A 17,769-nucleotide genomic window follows, 5' to 3' on the forward strand; every position below is an offset into this window, starting at 1 on the left:
CTGCTCTTCCTGTCTGTGTCGCAGCATCTGAGGACCTGCTGGCCCCACCTCATGACACCAGCACGGACCTCACAGAGGTGATGGAGCAGATCGATAGCACGTTCCCCTCTTGCAGCGGTGAGTAGGAGCGACTGTGCCACCCCCGCAATGTCTTTCTCTTTCTCCCCACGCCACCCTCTGTCTTCTTTGGTTTGATAACAAAAGCCAGCGTTAGGAGCAAGATTGCGGGCTGTTTTGAAGTGACGCAGGCCTATATGCTTGCCGACCGAGAAAATGAAGCCCCACAGAGATGCCAGACAGATCCTGAGGTTCAGTGAGAGCGTGATTCTGCTCTTGGAGATTTTCCCACATGGCTCCTAAGAGACTAAATAAAATCCAGTAGAACAATGCCTGTCTTTAGGACCAAACTTCCCTACCGTGCAGGCTGTCAGAAACTTGGGTTACTTCAAAGAACTTTGGGTAGCATGAAAGTAACCTTTCTAAGGTAACTCCCTGACTTCCTGGAGATCGTCAGATGTCTTCATAGTCAGGATCAGAAAAGAGTTATTTCTGGCTTTCCCCCCCCTTTTGAAGATTTTTCCCCTGCCCCAGAGAATAAATTAATCATTGTGTAAAAGCCAAACGATTCACAGGCTCACAGATTATGAGTCTGAAATCTCCATGTGAACAGCCAAGAGCCAGGAAGTAACCCAACGAGAACCCTCCAAATCCCAGGGGAAATTACGTAATGATTTTAATTGATAGAATTTTTTTAAAGTAGTTTCTTTCTGGCTCCTAGCCACCTTTGCTGGCTCTGCGGGGCTCCCACCTTAGAGACCTCTGTGGTCTCTCAGCTCAGCAGCAGTCTACTTGAGTCCATAGCCACACCACTTTAAGGTCACGGTTTCAAATATTTTGAAAGATCATGAATGTATCACTTATGATTCAGCGGGGAGCCTCTCAATCGGGTGTGAAAGCTAGCCAGTCAGGCTTTCCTTTCACTGTTTTCTGTCCGTGCCATAGAAAATTCCATCCTAAGTAGAGAACTATAGATGAACATGTTAAATCTGCTATTAATTGTAGTTCACGGTTGAATTCCATTTGAGAGGGTTTTGTTCTGACTTATGTATCATTCAGCAGCTAGGAAAAAAAAATAACCTGTCATTTTTTTTAATGAGAGTTTCAAAATTAAAATTTCTGAAAACTTCTTTTTTAGCTCTGCTTCCACCTAAATACATTCCTCCCTTGAATAACAACTTCTGTAAACTGAATTCTATTCAGAAGTTTTTATTTAAATGTCATACTGGAACCTTTCAATTTAAAAATCTGCTGAGAGCAAAGTCAGAGCGTGAAATGTGCTTAAATCTATGCTTTGTAGTAAATACAAAATGTGTAATTTCTGTATTGAAAATGTTGGGCCACAAGGTCGGGATTTTTATTTTTCAAGTTTCTTTTTCTAAAGCACTTCTAAATCTTTCCCAAAGCATATTCTGATACATATATTTAATTTTAAAACTCTTCACCTCTGCCTTGCTTAAAACAGAATATAGTGAAAAAATAAAAAAAAACTATAAAATAACACTGAATTTTCAGACATAAATGTCGCTGCCTCATGCCCTGACCCTTGATGAAGATATATAATTCCCATTGGTTGGAGATAAGATGAACTGTTCATGATGATTGGTTCCTGAGATGAGGTTTAGTCTCTATGGAGATCACACTGCAGAGGAGAAACCCTTCCCCTGCCTTGGGACCTCTTTATTTATGACATCATCTACCTGTGACATCACCCGCAATGCTCACAGGGTAATTTATAGAGGTTTGCAGGTAATTTATGAGGAAGCTGTTGATATTCTCCTTAATTGTACATCCAACAGTCTTTATGGTATTGAAATTCTCTGTGGATGAGCACTCTTAGGCATGCATGTTATTATGAAAAATTCAGGTACCTTTTACATAAGAAATGGTACATGGTATATTTTAGAATCCTGTGGAATTTCCATGCTCTTTTTTTAACACCTCAAAATGGCATTGTTTGTTCATTTTTATTGCTTATATTCATATTTTTTGGATGACATAAAAATCTCCAAGGTAGAGAATTCTTTCCATTTCTGAAAAAGGGCTTTATTGTCTCATTTATAAAATTGATGCATATTTCAGAATTTTACCTAAATTTATTAACAAATTGGTACAGACTCAATTAGTGCATGATATAGACCTGGTGCCTAATACATGCTTCCAGACCGACATAGTCAGTGGTGTACTGGGATGGTCATGTTTCTAGCTGGAGAGGTTTATTGCTTGAAAATTTCCCAGATAGCACTTAGCAAGGTTTTGCAGGATTCATTAGCTTTAATGTTCCCTTTAAATTGCTCAGTTAGCAAATATTTTATTAAGGCTTTGCAACTCCCAAAGCTTGCTGACCACCTTTGGAAGTTTATCTAAATAAATAGGATTGGCACCCTCTCAATGCCAAAATGATCTCCCGAGTTTCTGTAACTAAGGAGAACTTTCAAATTGCTTGTAGCCAGTGTGTGATGGATGAATTGATTTGCATGTTAATCTTGACTCTTGATCCCTTGTGGATTCGAAAATTTGCATGGCTACAAATGAATTTCCACTCGTGGCAATTTCGGAATTGAAATGAGAGTCTGTATTCATAAATCCTAATTGCATGGATTGCTTGCTTTAGCATATTTTTAAAAACCATGTCTACATGGTGTTGTTGAAAGACTTTAAAATTCTTACATTTTAAATTAATATCGCAGTTGGCTCTGATGGCATCTTTGAACTCAGGGCATCACCATCTCATCCCGAATTATTGAATGGGATTTAATTTGTGCTGACAATTAGCCAGTCATGTAGTAAAAATTCTACTAAAGACGTTAACCATTTCTTTGTAAGCACAGTATAGTTTTCTTATGTTGTTTAAATGTATGAAATATTAGTAGTAAGTTGAGTAACTTCTTGCTGCTGGAACCAATGCATTTAGAATTATTCTTCTAATAGGCATATTTCCATTGTGTCCTGCCTACATGTGTCAAGTTTGAATGGCATACGTCAGAAACTCAAAACATGTAAAACTTCACTGGTTTCCTAATTTTCTTTTTATTACGGGGATCTTATTAAGGAGATCGCCTACAGCTTTTATTTGTTTGAAAAAAAGAAAGACAAAATGGATTGGTTTTTGTCAAGGGTTTGACTAATATATATTAATTATTTAGAAAGTAAGCATTGCTATCTTTCAGATAGAATATGTATGTAACATGTCCTTCTTAACAATTCAATGACTACTCTGGGGGATCGCTCACGAGCTTATTCATGTTCACTCTTTTTTTCTCTCTCTATAGGATGGGATATACCTTATAGGATGGGATATACCTTAACCTTATAGGATAGGATATACCTTTAGGATAGGATATACCTTTAGGGTGGGATATACCTTATAGGATGGGATATACCTTATAGGATGGGATATACCTTTAGGATGGGATTTAACTTTAAGATGGGATATAACTTTAAAATGGGATATACCTTATAGGATGGGATATAACTTTAGGATGGGATATACCGTATAGGGCTGGGCTTGTTTTATCCTGGTTCTTCTCCCAAATACTAGGGCTCACATTTTTCATTTTCCCTCCTCTTGCTCATTCTGGCTGCCAGACCTGAAATAATCACACAGAAACTGTATTAATTACAATACTGTTTAGCCAATAGCTTAAGCATATTTCTAGCTAGCTCTTACATCAGAAATTAACCCATTTTTATTATTCTGTGTATTACCACGAGGCTCCTGGTTTAATGGCAAGGTTCTGCGGGTTCTGTCTCATTCAGCGGCTACATGGTATCTCCCTGACTCTGCCTACTCTCTCTATATATCAGATTTCCCACCTGGCTATATTGTGCCCTGCTATAAGCCCAAAGGTGCTTCTTTAATAACCAATGGTAATAAAACATATTCACAGCATATAGAGGGGAACCCTACATCAGAGAGGTGCCCCTCTCACTTTCCCATTTTTTCTCACAATGACCCAGTATGGGTCAGTGGTGTCCTTTCTTCTTTAAAAGCAAAAACAAAACAAAACAAGAAAATGAGAGATTGAAAATATGCTATGTGATTAGAGACACTCCCCATTTGGCCAAAATTAAATATTGCCATTATTAGAAAGCAAATCTCCTTTCTTTTCCCCTAGGTTGAGTATGATTCTGCAGTGAATGTATCAGATATTAGCAAACGTAGAGGACACAGTCAATGGCCTGTAAAGCACAAATGTGAAACAGTGAGACTTTAGTTACTACTCAGAAAAAATATGGGTCCTGAGTCATGTCTCTAGCATTGGAAGGAAGTAAATATCCTACCCAGAAGGATGTAGGATTCCTAAACCTTTTAAGGTTACTGTGTGGGCATCTTTTTGTAGGGGACAGCCATCTAGATTTTCTCAGGAAGAGCTACTAAGTACAAGATCTTTTAAAAAAGATTTGTTGCTCTTATTTTACATGCATGGGTGTTTTGCTTGTTTGTATGTCTGTATTATGTATATGCAGTGTAGTAAGGAGCAGCGGGCTGCTTCCCACCGCTAAGCTCCCGGCCACCAGCTAGCTTTACCTGAAATAATTACATGGAAACTGTATTCTTTTGAACACTGCTTGGCCCATTAGTTCTAGCCTCTTGTTGGTTAATTCTCACATCTTGATTAACCCATTTCTAATAATCTGTAGCACCATGAGCTGGTGGCTTACCAGGGAGATTCTTAACCTGTGTCTGCCTCGGAGAGGAGAATCATGGTGACTGCCTGACTCAGCTTTCTTTCTCCCAGAATTCTGTTCTGTCTACTCCACCCACCTAAAGGCTGGCCTATCAAAGGCCAAGCAGTTTCTTTATTAATTAACCAATGAAAGCAACAGATAGATGACATTCCTACATCATTTCCCCCTTTTCTGTTTAAACAAAAGAGAAGGCTTTAACTTTAACATAGTAAAATTACATATAACAAAACAATTATCAAGTAAGAATTACAGTTACAATATTTATATCTATTTTATCTCTTATCATAACTAAGGAAAACTATAACTATAACTAACCATTCTTTAACTCTATGAAAGACTCCAGAAGGGTATAATATTACCTAAGCAAACAAGAAGTCCAAAACTCTAGAAATGACAGAGACATCTCGCTGTCTGGACAGCCACCCAAAGTTTTTTTGTTTTGTTGGGACATCTATCTTCAGCCTATAGGCCCATAGTATCCAGCAGACATTTCCATGAAGCAGGAAATTTCAAAGACAGTTTAGTCACTTTTTGCTGTGTCCTGCAGAATGTCTTGCAGACTCTTTCATGAATCAAAAACCTCTGAAAGACCATCTTACCTTTAGGCAAGTTCAGCAGTCCTCTCTCTGCGGGTTCTTTGTGTCCAGTTTATGCAACAGTCCAGGCAAGAGAAGTTTCTTGCTCAAATGGCTAATGAACTCTATAAGTAGCCTCTTCGATGCCCATCTTCCTCTTGAAGTAGATTGGTGCTGCCAAGAGCAGACATGTCTCATTGTCAGAAAAGCCCTAAGTTATTAAAACATCTTAAATGCCATATTCTGTGGTCCTTGAAAGATATGGAGAATGCCTATCTAATTGAAGTATATCTCTATATATCTAGAAAATCTAACTAATATGACTACAAGCTTGACTATTATTGATGATTATCCATTAACAACCTATATTTCTTAATTATACTTTACATTTTTAAAATGAACTACACAATCACAATACCTTAATCAATATCAGAAATACATATACTTATAACAAAATTGACCTTAAAATCTATACCAATGCAAATTATTCATATCTGTATCATATCCTCCTTTAAATGTAAAAGAACATTGGGAATATGGGCGCAGTTTTGTGGCAAGCTACCCACAAACAGCAAAAAGCTGTGTTAAACTCTCTCTCCCTTTTTTTAAGCCCTCTCAGGTTTTACATGGAGTTCATTACCACGTTGGGCGCCACTCTGTAGTGATGGAGCAGCGGGCTGCTTCCCACCGCTCAGCTCCCGGCCACCAGCTAGCTTTACCTGATATAATTACACGGAAACTGTATTCTTTTGAACACTGCTTGGTCCATTAGTTCTAGCCTCTTATTGGCTAATTCTCACATCTTGATTAACCCATTTCTAATAATCTGTGTAGCACCACAAGCTGGTGGCTTACAGGGACATTCTTAACCTGCGTCTGCCTCAGAGAGGAGAATTATGGTGACTGCCTGACTCGGCTTTCTTTCTCCCAGAATTCTGTTCTGTCTACTCCACACACCTAAGGGCTGGCCTATCTAAGGCCAAGCAGTTTCTTTATTAATTAACCAATAAAAACAACAAATAGATAACACTCCCACATCAATGCGGTGCCAATGGAGGCTAAAGGAGTTAGATCCTCCAAACTGCAGACATAGCCTACTGTGTGTTGTAGTATGGGTACTAGCAGTTGGTACTCTTGAACAGCTGAGCCAAGCATCTCTATAGCCCTGGGATCTTTTAAAATATCATAAAGCAGCAGTTTTCAACCTGTGGGTTGAGACCCCTTTGGGAATCACATATCATATATCATACATATTAGATATTTATTACCATTCATAATAGTAGCAAAATTCTGGTTATGAAGTAGCAATGAAAGTAATTTTATGGTTGAAGGTCACCGCAACATAGGGAACTTTATTAAAGGCTCACAGCCTTAGGAAGGGTGAGAACCACTGGAAGCCTGCCTAAAATGTAAATGCAGACAGTGGTCTTTTGGTCATTACTGTTCTCCTTCAGAGGGTCGCTGAACTGCTCTGTAATCAGCTCTGTCTTCTAGACTGCACTCTGTGTAATCTTATCTGAATTTTTTAAATGGAGACCACAAGAACAAGAGACCTGAGGGTGATCTTAGTGAAAAATGAGACTGGCAATGCACAGAGCTAGAAGATATTCAATGGTGCCAGCTCTTGTTAAGCCCATGACATCAGTTTCTCTGGGGAGGGCTCCATCACAAGGAAGACACTGAAGGATAGTTGGGAACCCTAGTGTAACTTCTGTGCTCTTAACTGAACCCATGTAAGGAAATCTTATTGATCTCAGCCCAGAGGACTGCTGAAGAATGACCAGCCCCTTTTTCATTGATGCAAACATATAACCAATGTCTTCCCACATCTTCCCGACAAGAGTGAGCAGAAAATACTATTTGCCTCTAAGGACCCTTTTGGTCAGAATTTAGTTGATGCAATCTATAGATATCCTCGGTATTTATTATACACAATCCAAAAAAATAATTGGCAGAGTTTTGAGATTTTTTTTATAAAACTAAGAGCTTTCTGAATGTTTCAATACATATGTTTTTAAAGTGCTAGCATATATTTTGTATAATGTTTTATAGAATGTTTGTATTTTAAATCCCATAGAATATAAGACACTTACTGGGGAAACTACCCTGGCTTAGAGCATTTAGCCAGCGGGTGGAGGAGGCTGGCCCCTACTTCTTGCTAGCATCCCTGTGGGGACAGAACTGTTCTCTCATTCTGAAGAACTTTCTACAAATTTGCATTCATGAGAAGGGAAGCCACAAAGCAACAGCAAAGCCCTTAATTGATTTCTTCTATTTTCTCTTTCAGCCAATGTCCCCAGCAGGCCTCAGGTAAGTGCTAATGGCCCAATTGACTCTACTGTCTTGATTCCGACCTAGAGTAAGCATATTCACCACTGCTGATTCAGTCCTTCTTCATTGTCCATATATATGAGTGAATCTACTTGGTGTTTACATGTTACTTGATTCTATACAACAGAAGATGTTGGGCAGGGAAATGGGATTCCCCAGTCACATTCTGCCAGGTACCCAAAGTACCCATGCTGGTTCTCTGCTCTCATTCCCTGCTACCTACTATATAAAGTCACTCTGTGTAGATCTGACTGACCTTTCATCTAACATGTCTACTTAGGGTCCCTGTCACAGAACACTGACTTTAAAATGTGTCTGGTCCCCCAAGGATAATACAGAGATCAGTCCTCCAATGAAGGGGAAGTTGCAGCATTTTAATTATTATTTTAAAATATATATTGAGCTCTTCTAGAAGCTGGAGACTACTAGCTATGAGTTTTGTTTCTTAGGAGGAACTGTTAGTTACAATATACCACAGCGGCACAGCAAATCTTTGTAGAAGTTTTTCTTCCTTACATTTATTAGTCTTTTCAAAACAATGAGCATTGTCTCATCTTACTGGCAAGCAGAGCTGGGGTGTTGGCTAGAAGACAAGTGTCTGTGAAGCCAACATGTGACGCAGTAGGCATCTTCCTTTGATGCCCTCTGCTGTCCTGGTAAATTGGAAGCAAGGACTTTAAAGGGAAGTGAGACAGCAGATGGTGAGTTTGAGGTGTAAGGAGAGATGGGAAGGTGTGCTCACCTGCAGAGGAGCAGACACACCCAGAAACAGAGCATGACTAAGATGGCTGTTAAGGAACACCTCTTTGTGTGCCAGCCATCCCTATGGTCATGTTGACCTCTAGCCACAATGATGTTCATAAGCAAAATCAGCAGAGGTGACTACTTTTGCCTTAACCTATAATGGAAAAGTTGAATGTGTTAAGCCACTGAGTACAGTTGTTTAAAAGAAACGGCAAAGACTTGATTTTAAGGATTGAAGCAGAGTCTTGAGTTCAATTGTGAGGGAAGTGAGGTCATGGTCTGGGCAAAGATGGGAGAAGAGTGGCAATGATCTACATCTTATGCTGTCAGAAGATGGGTGACGTTACCATCCTAGCAGAAGTTAGATACAGTTAGAGAGGGTGTGATGGTAGAGGGGCCATAAGTAAAGGTAATGGCTGGAATTGGACATCTGTGTGAATGACTAAAAATGGTAGAGGGTGGGATCCCTGACATAGAGGCCAGAGTATTGGCCTAATCATGCTCTTGGGTGTTGAAACCCTTAAGCTTTACAAACAGCCTCAAATTGGGTGATACTGAGATATTTGCTCCCTGAGAAATGAATGAGCATGGATTAAGGGGCCAGCAGATGACTGCAAAATGGATTGCTGTGGTCTGATGAGATGAAATTCAAATAAGCATTTTAGGGAGAAGAGAATGACGTTAATTCTGAATACTTCTATAAGGCCTGGTGAGAGGCCAAGGGTGGTGTGGATCAGCATGGAGGAAAGAGTTACAGCGATCTTACAGGCTATCCAGACGCTATGTCTTTAAGAAGAGCTGGATGCTGATTCAAGTCATTAAGGAAAGACATGTTCTGGGATGAGTAGAGGCTGTGGACTTTTTTGGTGATGGACCATGTGACCCAGAGAGCACAGAAGGATAGATTGAACTAGTGGGGGCAGAACATGGAGACACATCTAGGAGTGTGCAGCTCTCTATATGGTACAGAACAGAGGGCATGGAAGGGTAAACAGGAATCAGGGGAATCTACATAGTAGGACTGAGAGAAAGGCCTGGGGTTCTGTTCTGATGGCTCCATGGTGGGGTCATAGAGATGGAGGTCATGAAGGGTGAGAGAATCTTTTCAGTCCTCAGACCCATTATGGCACAAGGCACAGAGTGAACTTGGAGACCTTCTGCTTTGGTATTAGATTTGAAGAAATTGTGTAGAATAAGATCTTTATTGTTCCCTGGTAGGTAAAGGAAACATAGGACTCCTTCTGGAGGTCTCTTTCTTCTCTGCCTTCTATCCTCTGTTGACCAAGGTTTCTGTCCCCAGGTCCCAATCTGTTTAGTCCCAAATAAGCACACAGAGGCCTATATTAATTATAAACTGATTGGCCTATTAGCTCAGGCTTTTTATTAACTCTTATAACTTATATTAGCCCATAATTCTTGTCGGTGTTAGCCATGTGGCTTGATACCTTTTTTCAGTAAGGCAGTCACATCTTGCTTCCTCTGTGTCTGGATGATGAGTACAGACTGACCTTTCCTCTTCCCAGAATTCTCCTGTTCTCATTGCCCGGCCTCTACTTCCTGTCTGGCTACTGGCCAATCAGCATTTTATTAAACAAATACAAGAAACAAATCTTTATAGCCTAAAACCATTGTCCCACAGCAATCCTCTACTTTATGTCCTTTTCCTTGTGGAATTTTCCATACCCTGGGTCAAGTGGAAAGTCATCAAATGTGTCTATTGTCACCTGGATGCTGTCCTATATGTTTATTTGTAGAATTCTATGTTTAGATTGCTTTTTGTTGACTGAGTTCTGTCCTGCCCGGTGCCCGCAGTTGTTAAGTCCCCAAGAAATCACACAGAGGTCTACATTAGTTGTAAACTGATTGGTCCATTAGCTCAGGCTTCTTATTAACTCTTATAACTTATATTAGCCTATTATGCTTGTCCATGTTAACCACGTGGCTTGGTACCTTATTCATTGGGGCAGTCACATCTTGCTTCTGTGGCTGGGTGAGGACTGCAGACCAAGTTTTCTCTTCCCAGAATTCTCCGGTTCTTGTTGCCCTGCCTCTATTTCCTGCCTGGTTGTCCCGACTATACTTCCTGCCTGTCTACTGACCAATCAGCATTTTATTAAAATACAATTGACAGGCTACAAACCATTGTCTCACAGCACTCTCCCCCCTGTTTTTTTTTTTAAAAAAAAAGAACAAGAACTCTGAATCTAATATCTTTTGTTTAGCTTTTCTCCTGACTATTATCATAAAAACTTGTAATCAGCATCCTAAACAAAGTTTGGAATGCAGTTTTCCAGGCGACTTCCTGCTTGGTTGTCCCGCCTGGCCAATCAACATTTTATTAAAATACATTGACAGGCTACAAAGCATTGTCCCACAGCAGCTTTTAGAATTAAATTCCACTTTTTAGAATTCTGCTGCCTAAAAAGAAAACTGTTACACACCTCCTTACTATATGCTTCCAAATCCTGAATAAGAGAATACTTGAAAGTAATTTCAATCCATTTTTCAGCAATAAATTAACACTAAAGCTTTAGTTATCAATATGAATGAATAGCATATTCCCTTGCCACATGGAACTTCTCTCTATTCCTGTGTTCTTAAAGTACTTTGAATTGGCTAGGGTTGAAATGACCACCACATGAGAAAGGAATGAGAGCCTATGCCTGAGATAGCTTTCACACCCATTTCACCAGGAAGGGCTCACCTCAATATCTAGTAACCTAGAACCCAGTGAGACTGCCATTAACACTGGCTGAATTTTTCTTCCTTAAGAACAACAAAATGTCTAATCCAGAAGCAAGTTTGTTGGAGAAAAGGCTTGAAACAAGACTCAACTGACTTCCAGAAGACCTGGGAGTAAAAGAGCCCCTTGGGGACCTTTGCCAGAAATTAGTTTATGAATTCCCTCCAATTCCAGGGAATCAATTTCACATCAAGGTCTCCCACAGAATGAGAAGCAAGGATAGATAGGCAGGGGATCTTTGCTGGGAGTCCCAGAAGTGCCTGCCTGATTCCATGAGGCATGGCTTCCTTTAGGCTATTTCATGTGGAGTAATTTGTTCAAAGATGTCTAATTTCAACACGTTGAAAAGAGCAGTTGCTTGCCTTCCCCATGGAAACTCTAGTGTCACTTCCTTAGTGTGGCCTGGATTGAGAAGCATTTTCTGTTTACTGGATACCTGTGCCTGTCTTGGATTATAATTCCAGTCTTCTCCTCTCTAGGAGAGAGATATTGGGTTTATCAAAGTGCCCTTCCTAGTTCCCCAGGAGGACTGAGGTATAGTCTTGGTAGGTCTGACACACATCACTGCTACCTTTCCCAAGAAGAAGCCAAGATCTCTCAATTTTTACCCACCTTGTTTTCTAGCCTGGGCAAGGAAAAAAAAAAAAAAAGACATCTGGATACCCCGCCTCCTTTATGTTGGCATTGACTACTCTAATGAAAAGCTGACGGCGTCTCTTCAGGGTGGAAGGTCCTCATCCTAGGGAGCAAAAGTCACAAGGGCAGTAGGGGTTCCTTAAACGCAGCCCTATGAAGTTTGGTTAGATCTGAAAGAAGCCCTCTTTTTCCCTTGAAGAACTGTCAAGTCTTCATTACCCAGACAGCCTTTTGCAAATGTTCTGACCTTGGTGTTTTCCCTTGCCACAGGCAATGTGAAGCATTCATCTAGCCAACCAACATTTCCTGACCTTCAGTATTGCCCTCTTCCGCAAATGCCAATTCCAAGTCCCATTCGACCTGAAGCTCCCTGGCTCCGCGACACGTGCAGTTGGCGTTGACTGTGTGTTCTACTGAGGGAATAAAACACCGACTATCCAAAGAGAAAAGGGTATTTTGTTTCTGTAATAACGTATAGTATTGTTTTCTTCTCCCCTTTCTATGCAACTGTAAATTAATGAACACGGAAGTTATTTGGAGGTGGTAATGCATTTGTCACTGATTTGTATAGTATATACAGCCGTGGGAAAGTGGGTGGGGGCTTTCTAATATGAAACTGCCTTTTTAATAAGAGAAAAATGCATAAGAATTAGACCACTCTACATTATTACATTCCTTCTGCTGTTCATGTTAATTAACCTTGTACAATAACTTCATTTATTATATGACTATTTTCCCGTTATAGTTCGGTTATTTATAATTCATCAGCCATGACCAAATAGACTTTGTGTATTTGTTTCTAGGGTTTGGCCAAATTCTTAAGTTCATATATTTGAATCAAATATGTGAAGTAAGCAGCAATTCTGGATGTTATTTAACCTTAGTTGACATCATCCACTTAGCCCTTCAGTAACCATTGGATGACTCCAGTAAACATCCTGTGAACTAATTGGCAACACTGCTGGGTATTTTACCTCCTGCTTTTTATTCCTTTCTTGTAAGTAGATCTTGACATCTTTATTTATTTCATCGTGCAATCTTTATGCTAAAGAAGACTGCATTCTAATAGTCTCAAAAATCATTTTACCAAAGGTTGCCATTTAAGCATATTTTCATTTTGACTCAGAAACAAAAGTTAGAACAGCATCTCCTAGTACCTTCAGCCTTGGTTTCCATCGTAAGGTACACCACAGACTTTTCCCACTGTGAGATGAGATCACATCATGGTCTTTAGTTCTCAAATAGACTTTTATCATTGCTTTTGTATTTTCAAGTCCTTGGTAAGTTTTGAAAGCCCTAGTGGTTTCCTTTATGAAAGCATACTTAGTGCCTGTCTCATGGGAACCTTCGGGACAAATGGACAGATGTCTCATGACCCGTCACGTGACCAGCAGCACATCTGGGAAGAATGTCAATCACAAGCCTATATTGCTTTTCCAGAATGAAATTAATGCTTAGATGATTGGTCCCCTGCCTCGACTTCTGAGTGCATTCAGCTAGATATTTGGTTGTTTTTTTTTTCTCTTTTTTTAATTTAGCATTTAATTACCAACTGTAGAGAATACCAAAAATAAAATCAAAGGAAATATGTTTTGATTCAAACATATGTGCTTTTGAAACATCGGGACATGCTAACTTTGGGTTCTCTTTTGCTGGCTAGCAGGAGGCTGAAAGTTGGACATTGCTATTCTTTTAGGGTTGGTTGGGTGGGTTGGGGGCAAAGGGTGTCTATTTGCAGCATAGCTATTTTGAGAAGAAGAAAATTGTTTTATAATAGAGGAGAGCCATGATCACCTTTCTACCTCAGAACCACCTTCCTCCATTGTGTTGGACATAGCTTTATACGCCACAGTGTGCAAAGCCTAGGCTTTCATCAGGCCATTTCATACCCAAGAAAGCACCTAAACAACCCCAGCAAACAACTCCCTGATCTCAGATCCCCAGGTTGTAGATTTGGTGTCTTCCTTGTTCTTCCTTTGAGAAGTCATGTATTCTTTTTTTTTTCCTCCTGCCTGTATTTGTATGCAAAATAAACTCTATCTGCTATTACAGAAAAAGCTACACAAAACACTACATTGTAACCTTCTGAATATTAAGAGGAACTATATCTCAGTAACCACAGTGAGAAATAAAGTGTATTGTTCTTTTGAAGTATGTGGTAAAGAACTAATCACAGACTGTCATCTAATCTGGTTACATATTGTATTTTTCATCCTGAATAAAAGTAATTTTAACACAAAATGGCTTTGCTGTTTGGCTGTGTTTGTTGATGTCATCTGATCTCTGAATGTATATGAGGAAAGCAAACTGTAGAGAGGCCGATAAATCCACGTTTTCTGAAACTCTCTCATATACACTAACCCGGTCACATTTCACTCTTTCTCCCTCCCCCACCTCTTCTTGCACATACAAATATTTACCTATTTCTCAGTTTCCTGTGCAAATGGAAACCTTGTTGCTAGGGAAAATGAATGTTACACGTATATCCATGAAGCCTATTGGGCCTTCATTTTTATAACTTGGTGCTACTAGTGTTTCGTTGGTTACTCTTTCAAATCCACTTTTATCACGAGACTTTGCCTCAGTTTGTTTTCTATTGCTGTAAAGCAACACCATTAACCAAGGCATTAACAGAAAGCACGTAATTCAGGGATCCATGGTTCTAGAGGGTCAAAATCCATGATTGTCACGGTGGAGAGTACGTCAGCTGGCAGCCAGGCGTGTAGTAGAGAAGAAACTGAAAGTTTATATCTGATGGGCAGGAGAGAGAGAGAGAGAGAGAGAGAGAGAGAGAGAGAGAGAGAGAGAGCGAGCGAGCTGGAATGGCATGGGCTTTTGAAATCTCTAAGTCAGTCCCCAGTGACACACCTTCAAATCCTTCCCAAACTCTTCTACCAACTGAGAAGCAAACACTCAAGATACGACCCTATGGGGGCTATTCTCATTCAACCTTCCAGAGATTTTAAAATCATCTATTTATCGCTACTGTTGGTTTTAACTAGTCTGGTATCAGATATAAATTGCTTCTGGAGCTCTCCAGTACGAAAGGATATCGAGAATTGTTTTACTTAACAACTCTGCAAGAATTAGAAAAGTTCCCCTATAATGTATGATTTAAAAAGAGAACAGGAGCAATCCAATGCACCAACGTTTTAAACATCTTATCCATGAAGTGTCACTCGCGTTAATAATTTCTAAGGAAACCACTGGTTTCCCGCCACTGATTGGTCACTGAAAAGGGAAGTGACAACGAGCCAAGCTTTGTTTCTGTATTTAGCCTTCACCTTATTATGTGCCCTTGAAATTCTCACTATAATTTAAATGACACAGTTGCTCTTGGGATCTGTTTACTCTTTGAGCAGAGTGGCTCTTCAGATACTGTTCCCATGTCATTAGTGTAAAACTTAGTGAAGATACACATAATACCGTCCCCACTACTGACATCTGCGTGCTGAATGCAAAACCTGATTGACTTGATTAAACCCAAACTCCTGTTAGCTGAATGGCCTTGCTGCCAGGGCCGAGTTCACACTCTCCGTGTATTCATTACCTGTGATAGCCATTGTCCCATGATGTGGGTAAACTGGCAGGCATCAAATGTCACTAGCAAATACTGGTTCCGCTCAGGGGATGTGTGGTCAGGCCAACACGGGAAGACTGCAGAAACTCAGCTGCATTCTTTCATCCACTAGCAAGCTAACCTGGTCTCATACAAAGGCAGCTATGTGGAGGGTTTCGGCAAAGAAATCACAAGGCTGGGGAAGAATCGATAACTCCTCACTGGGGTAAATGGCAGAGAGTTGCAGCTCCGTAGCACACGATGAGTTAGGGCCATCTCGTTTGTCATGCACGTCTCTGGTGGGCAAAGCAGAGGACTCAGGGCTGGGATATTAAAGTATTCGTCCTCAGGCATCTTAACCCATCACCTCAGTGGAAGGGAAGCCAAAGGAAATAACCCCTTGCCATGTTTTTCTGATTTATTTCTACTTTTTTTTTTTTTAAGTCATGCATGTGACTTTGAAACTCAGCCTTCGCTGACTTGGGTGGATTGGAGGACTTCTTCCTTCATACCTCACCAGAATACAGCCTGCCTGCCCGCCTGTCGATCTCCTTTTCTTTCATGTGTTGAATTCTTTTTTTAAATTAATGTATGTTACCTAAGAGGATGGGAGGAAAGGGAAAGAATATTATCAAAATGTAGTGTATGAATAAAATTTAAAAAAAAAATAATAAAATTAGTGAGTATTAAGACCCTCCAACTCAAGCTAGCAATACAACCTCAGAGGACAGGGAAACTTGGCATGTCTGTGGAAAAAAAAAAAAATCTTAAGAGAAATAAAAAAAAAAAAAAGAAACTTAAGGGTGAAAACAGAATTAGAAATCACAGAGAAAAATTAGATTTAAGAATAAAGGTATTATTCTATGCTCAGACTGAATGAAAAATTTTAGGTAGAGGAATATTTCGTAGGGGCCTCCTCACTTTCCCAAAAGAACAGGGTACGTACGATGGATTTGCCCCCCAGCATCCTGGGCATGTGTTTGGAGGAATGGGACTTGCAGAAGCTTTCATCCTGGTACTCACTGTCCTCTCAGAACCCTTTATACTGTGGCACTCTGGACTGCTCACACTCTTCTCACACTTAGTTCCAGTTATTCCTTTGCAGGCAGCTTATTGCTGGCCTTTTTAAAAAAAAAAAAAAAAAAAGTTGTATGTAGGGAATTTGGAAAATTCATTTGACAACTTGTCCTTAGCCTAGCTCTGTTCCCAGAAGTTCCAGAAGTCACAAATACTGAATTTCTAATTCTCTTTGAATCTGTTCTTCAAGAAACAGATTCAAAGCATATAAAAAGGGGCAAAGGTAGAAAATTACTTTGAAAGATCAGTTCACGCTATTGTGCAGGCTGAGAAATCCTCCCGTCTCTGTCTGCAAGTTGGAGGCCTGGTAGGGTGGTTTCAGTCTGAGCCCCACGAGCTAGGGAGATGGAAAGTATCTGTTCCATTTGGAGTCCCACGGGCAGGAGGCGGAAGCACCAGTAGCCAGAAACAAAGGAGGGTGGGTCTCCCAGCCCAAACAGAAAGACTCAGATTATCCTTCTCATTTTCATTCTGTTTTAGCTCCCAGTGGACTGGCTAGTCCTAACCCACACTTGTGATGAGGTGAAGGCTTGCCATCTAGCATTTCAAATGATAATATCTTCTAGAAATATCGTCACGGATTCCGAAATATTTTACCAAATATGTGAGCATCCCTTAGCCTAATCACATTGATCTCTGCAACTGTTTCATCACAGTTCCTGGGACAAGTTTCCAGGTTACTCTGTATTAGTACCCAATATTATTCTCTTATGACCATTTCCCCCAATGTTAAGATACTGATTTTTAAATGTTGACTACAAATTAGTTATTTTTATCTTTCTGCTTTAATTTAGATAAGATAAAATTTTCACTACTTAAACTACTGGGAAGACATAAATAATACTAGTATAAGTCTGGCTCAAGAAGAACTTATTAGATATCCAGGATGGCGTCATTTATTATACCCTGACGCTTGTGAGCTGGACTTAATCGATGGACAGCTATAAGCAGCCACACGTGTCATACCTGAGCCTGCAACTGTTGCACCCAGTCCCCATGTATGCTGTTCTCTCCTTCCCATCTTTGCCATCTCAAGCTGGTTCATCACGTCAATAATTTCAGAAGCTGTTGGCCACAAAACAAGTATGATTGCTGTATACAGTGTGCACACATTTTCAATAATGATGCATAATAAATGAGAGTCAAAAACTGTATGATTAACTGGGGGATGCTAACCAGGCATGAGAATGCTATCTTAAAGTTTCTTTATATAATTTAGACTATTACTTAAAACAGAAAAAAAAAATTCACCACTACCACCACCACCAATGACAATAAGCCACTGTCCAAATTGCTGAACACAGAGTAAGTGGCTAGTCTCTGCCCTGGCGTGTTCCTAATCAAGCAGATAAACT

The 17,769-nt window shown here is 40.0% G+C and overlaps 1 protein-coding gene across 5 annotated transcripts in view; it reads left to right on the plus strand.

Annotated features, from left to right (window-relative positions):
* Nucleotides 1–14,019, plus strand: part of LOC126513311 (utrophin) — a 346,673-nt gene extending 332,654 nt beyond the window's left edge. For all 5 annotated transcript variants that reach the window (XM_050161608.1, XM_050161610.1, XM_050161611.1 and 2 more), the window contains 3 exons: nucleotides 25–117; nucleotides 7,612–7,634; nucleotides 12,049–14,019. In XM_050161608.1, the coding sequence (XP_050017565.1) occupies nucleotides 25–117; nucleotides 7,612–7,634; nucleotides 12,049–12,057 (125 nt within the window). In that variant the 3' untranslated portion in view covers nucleotides 12,058–14,019. The remainder of the gene's footprint in view (nucleotides 1–24; nucleotides 118–7,611; nucleotides 7,635–12,048) is intronic.
* Nucleotides 14,020–17,769: the final 3,750 nt, after the last annotated feature.

This window comes from Alexandromys fortis, unplaced genomic scaffold (assembly GCF_014885135.2).
Source record: "Alexandromys fortis isolate MF-2015 unplaced genomic scaffold, M_Fortis_MF-2015_v1.1 scaffold_134, whole genome shotgun sequence".
Lineage (NCBI taxonomy): Eukaryota > Metazoa > Chordata > Mammalia > Rodentia > Cricetidae > Alexandromys > Alexandromys fortis.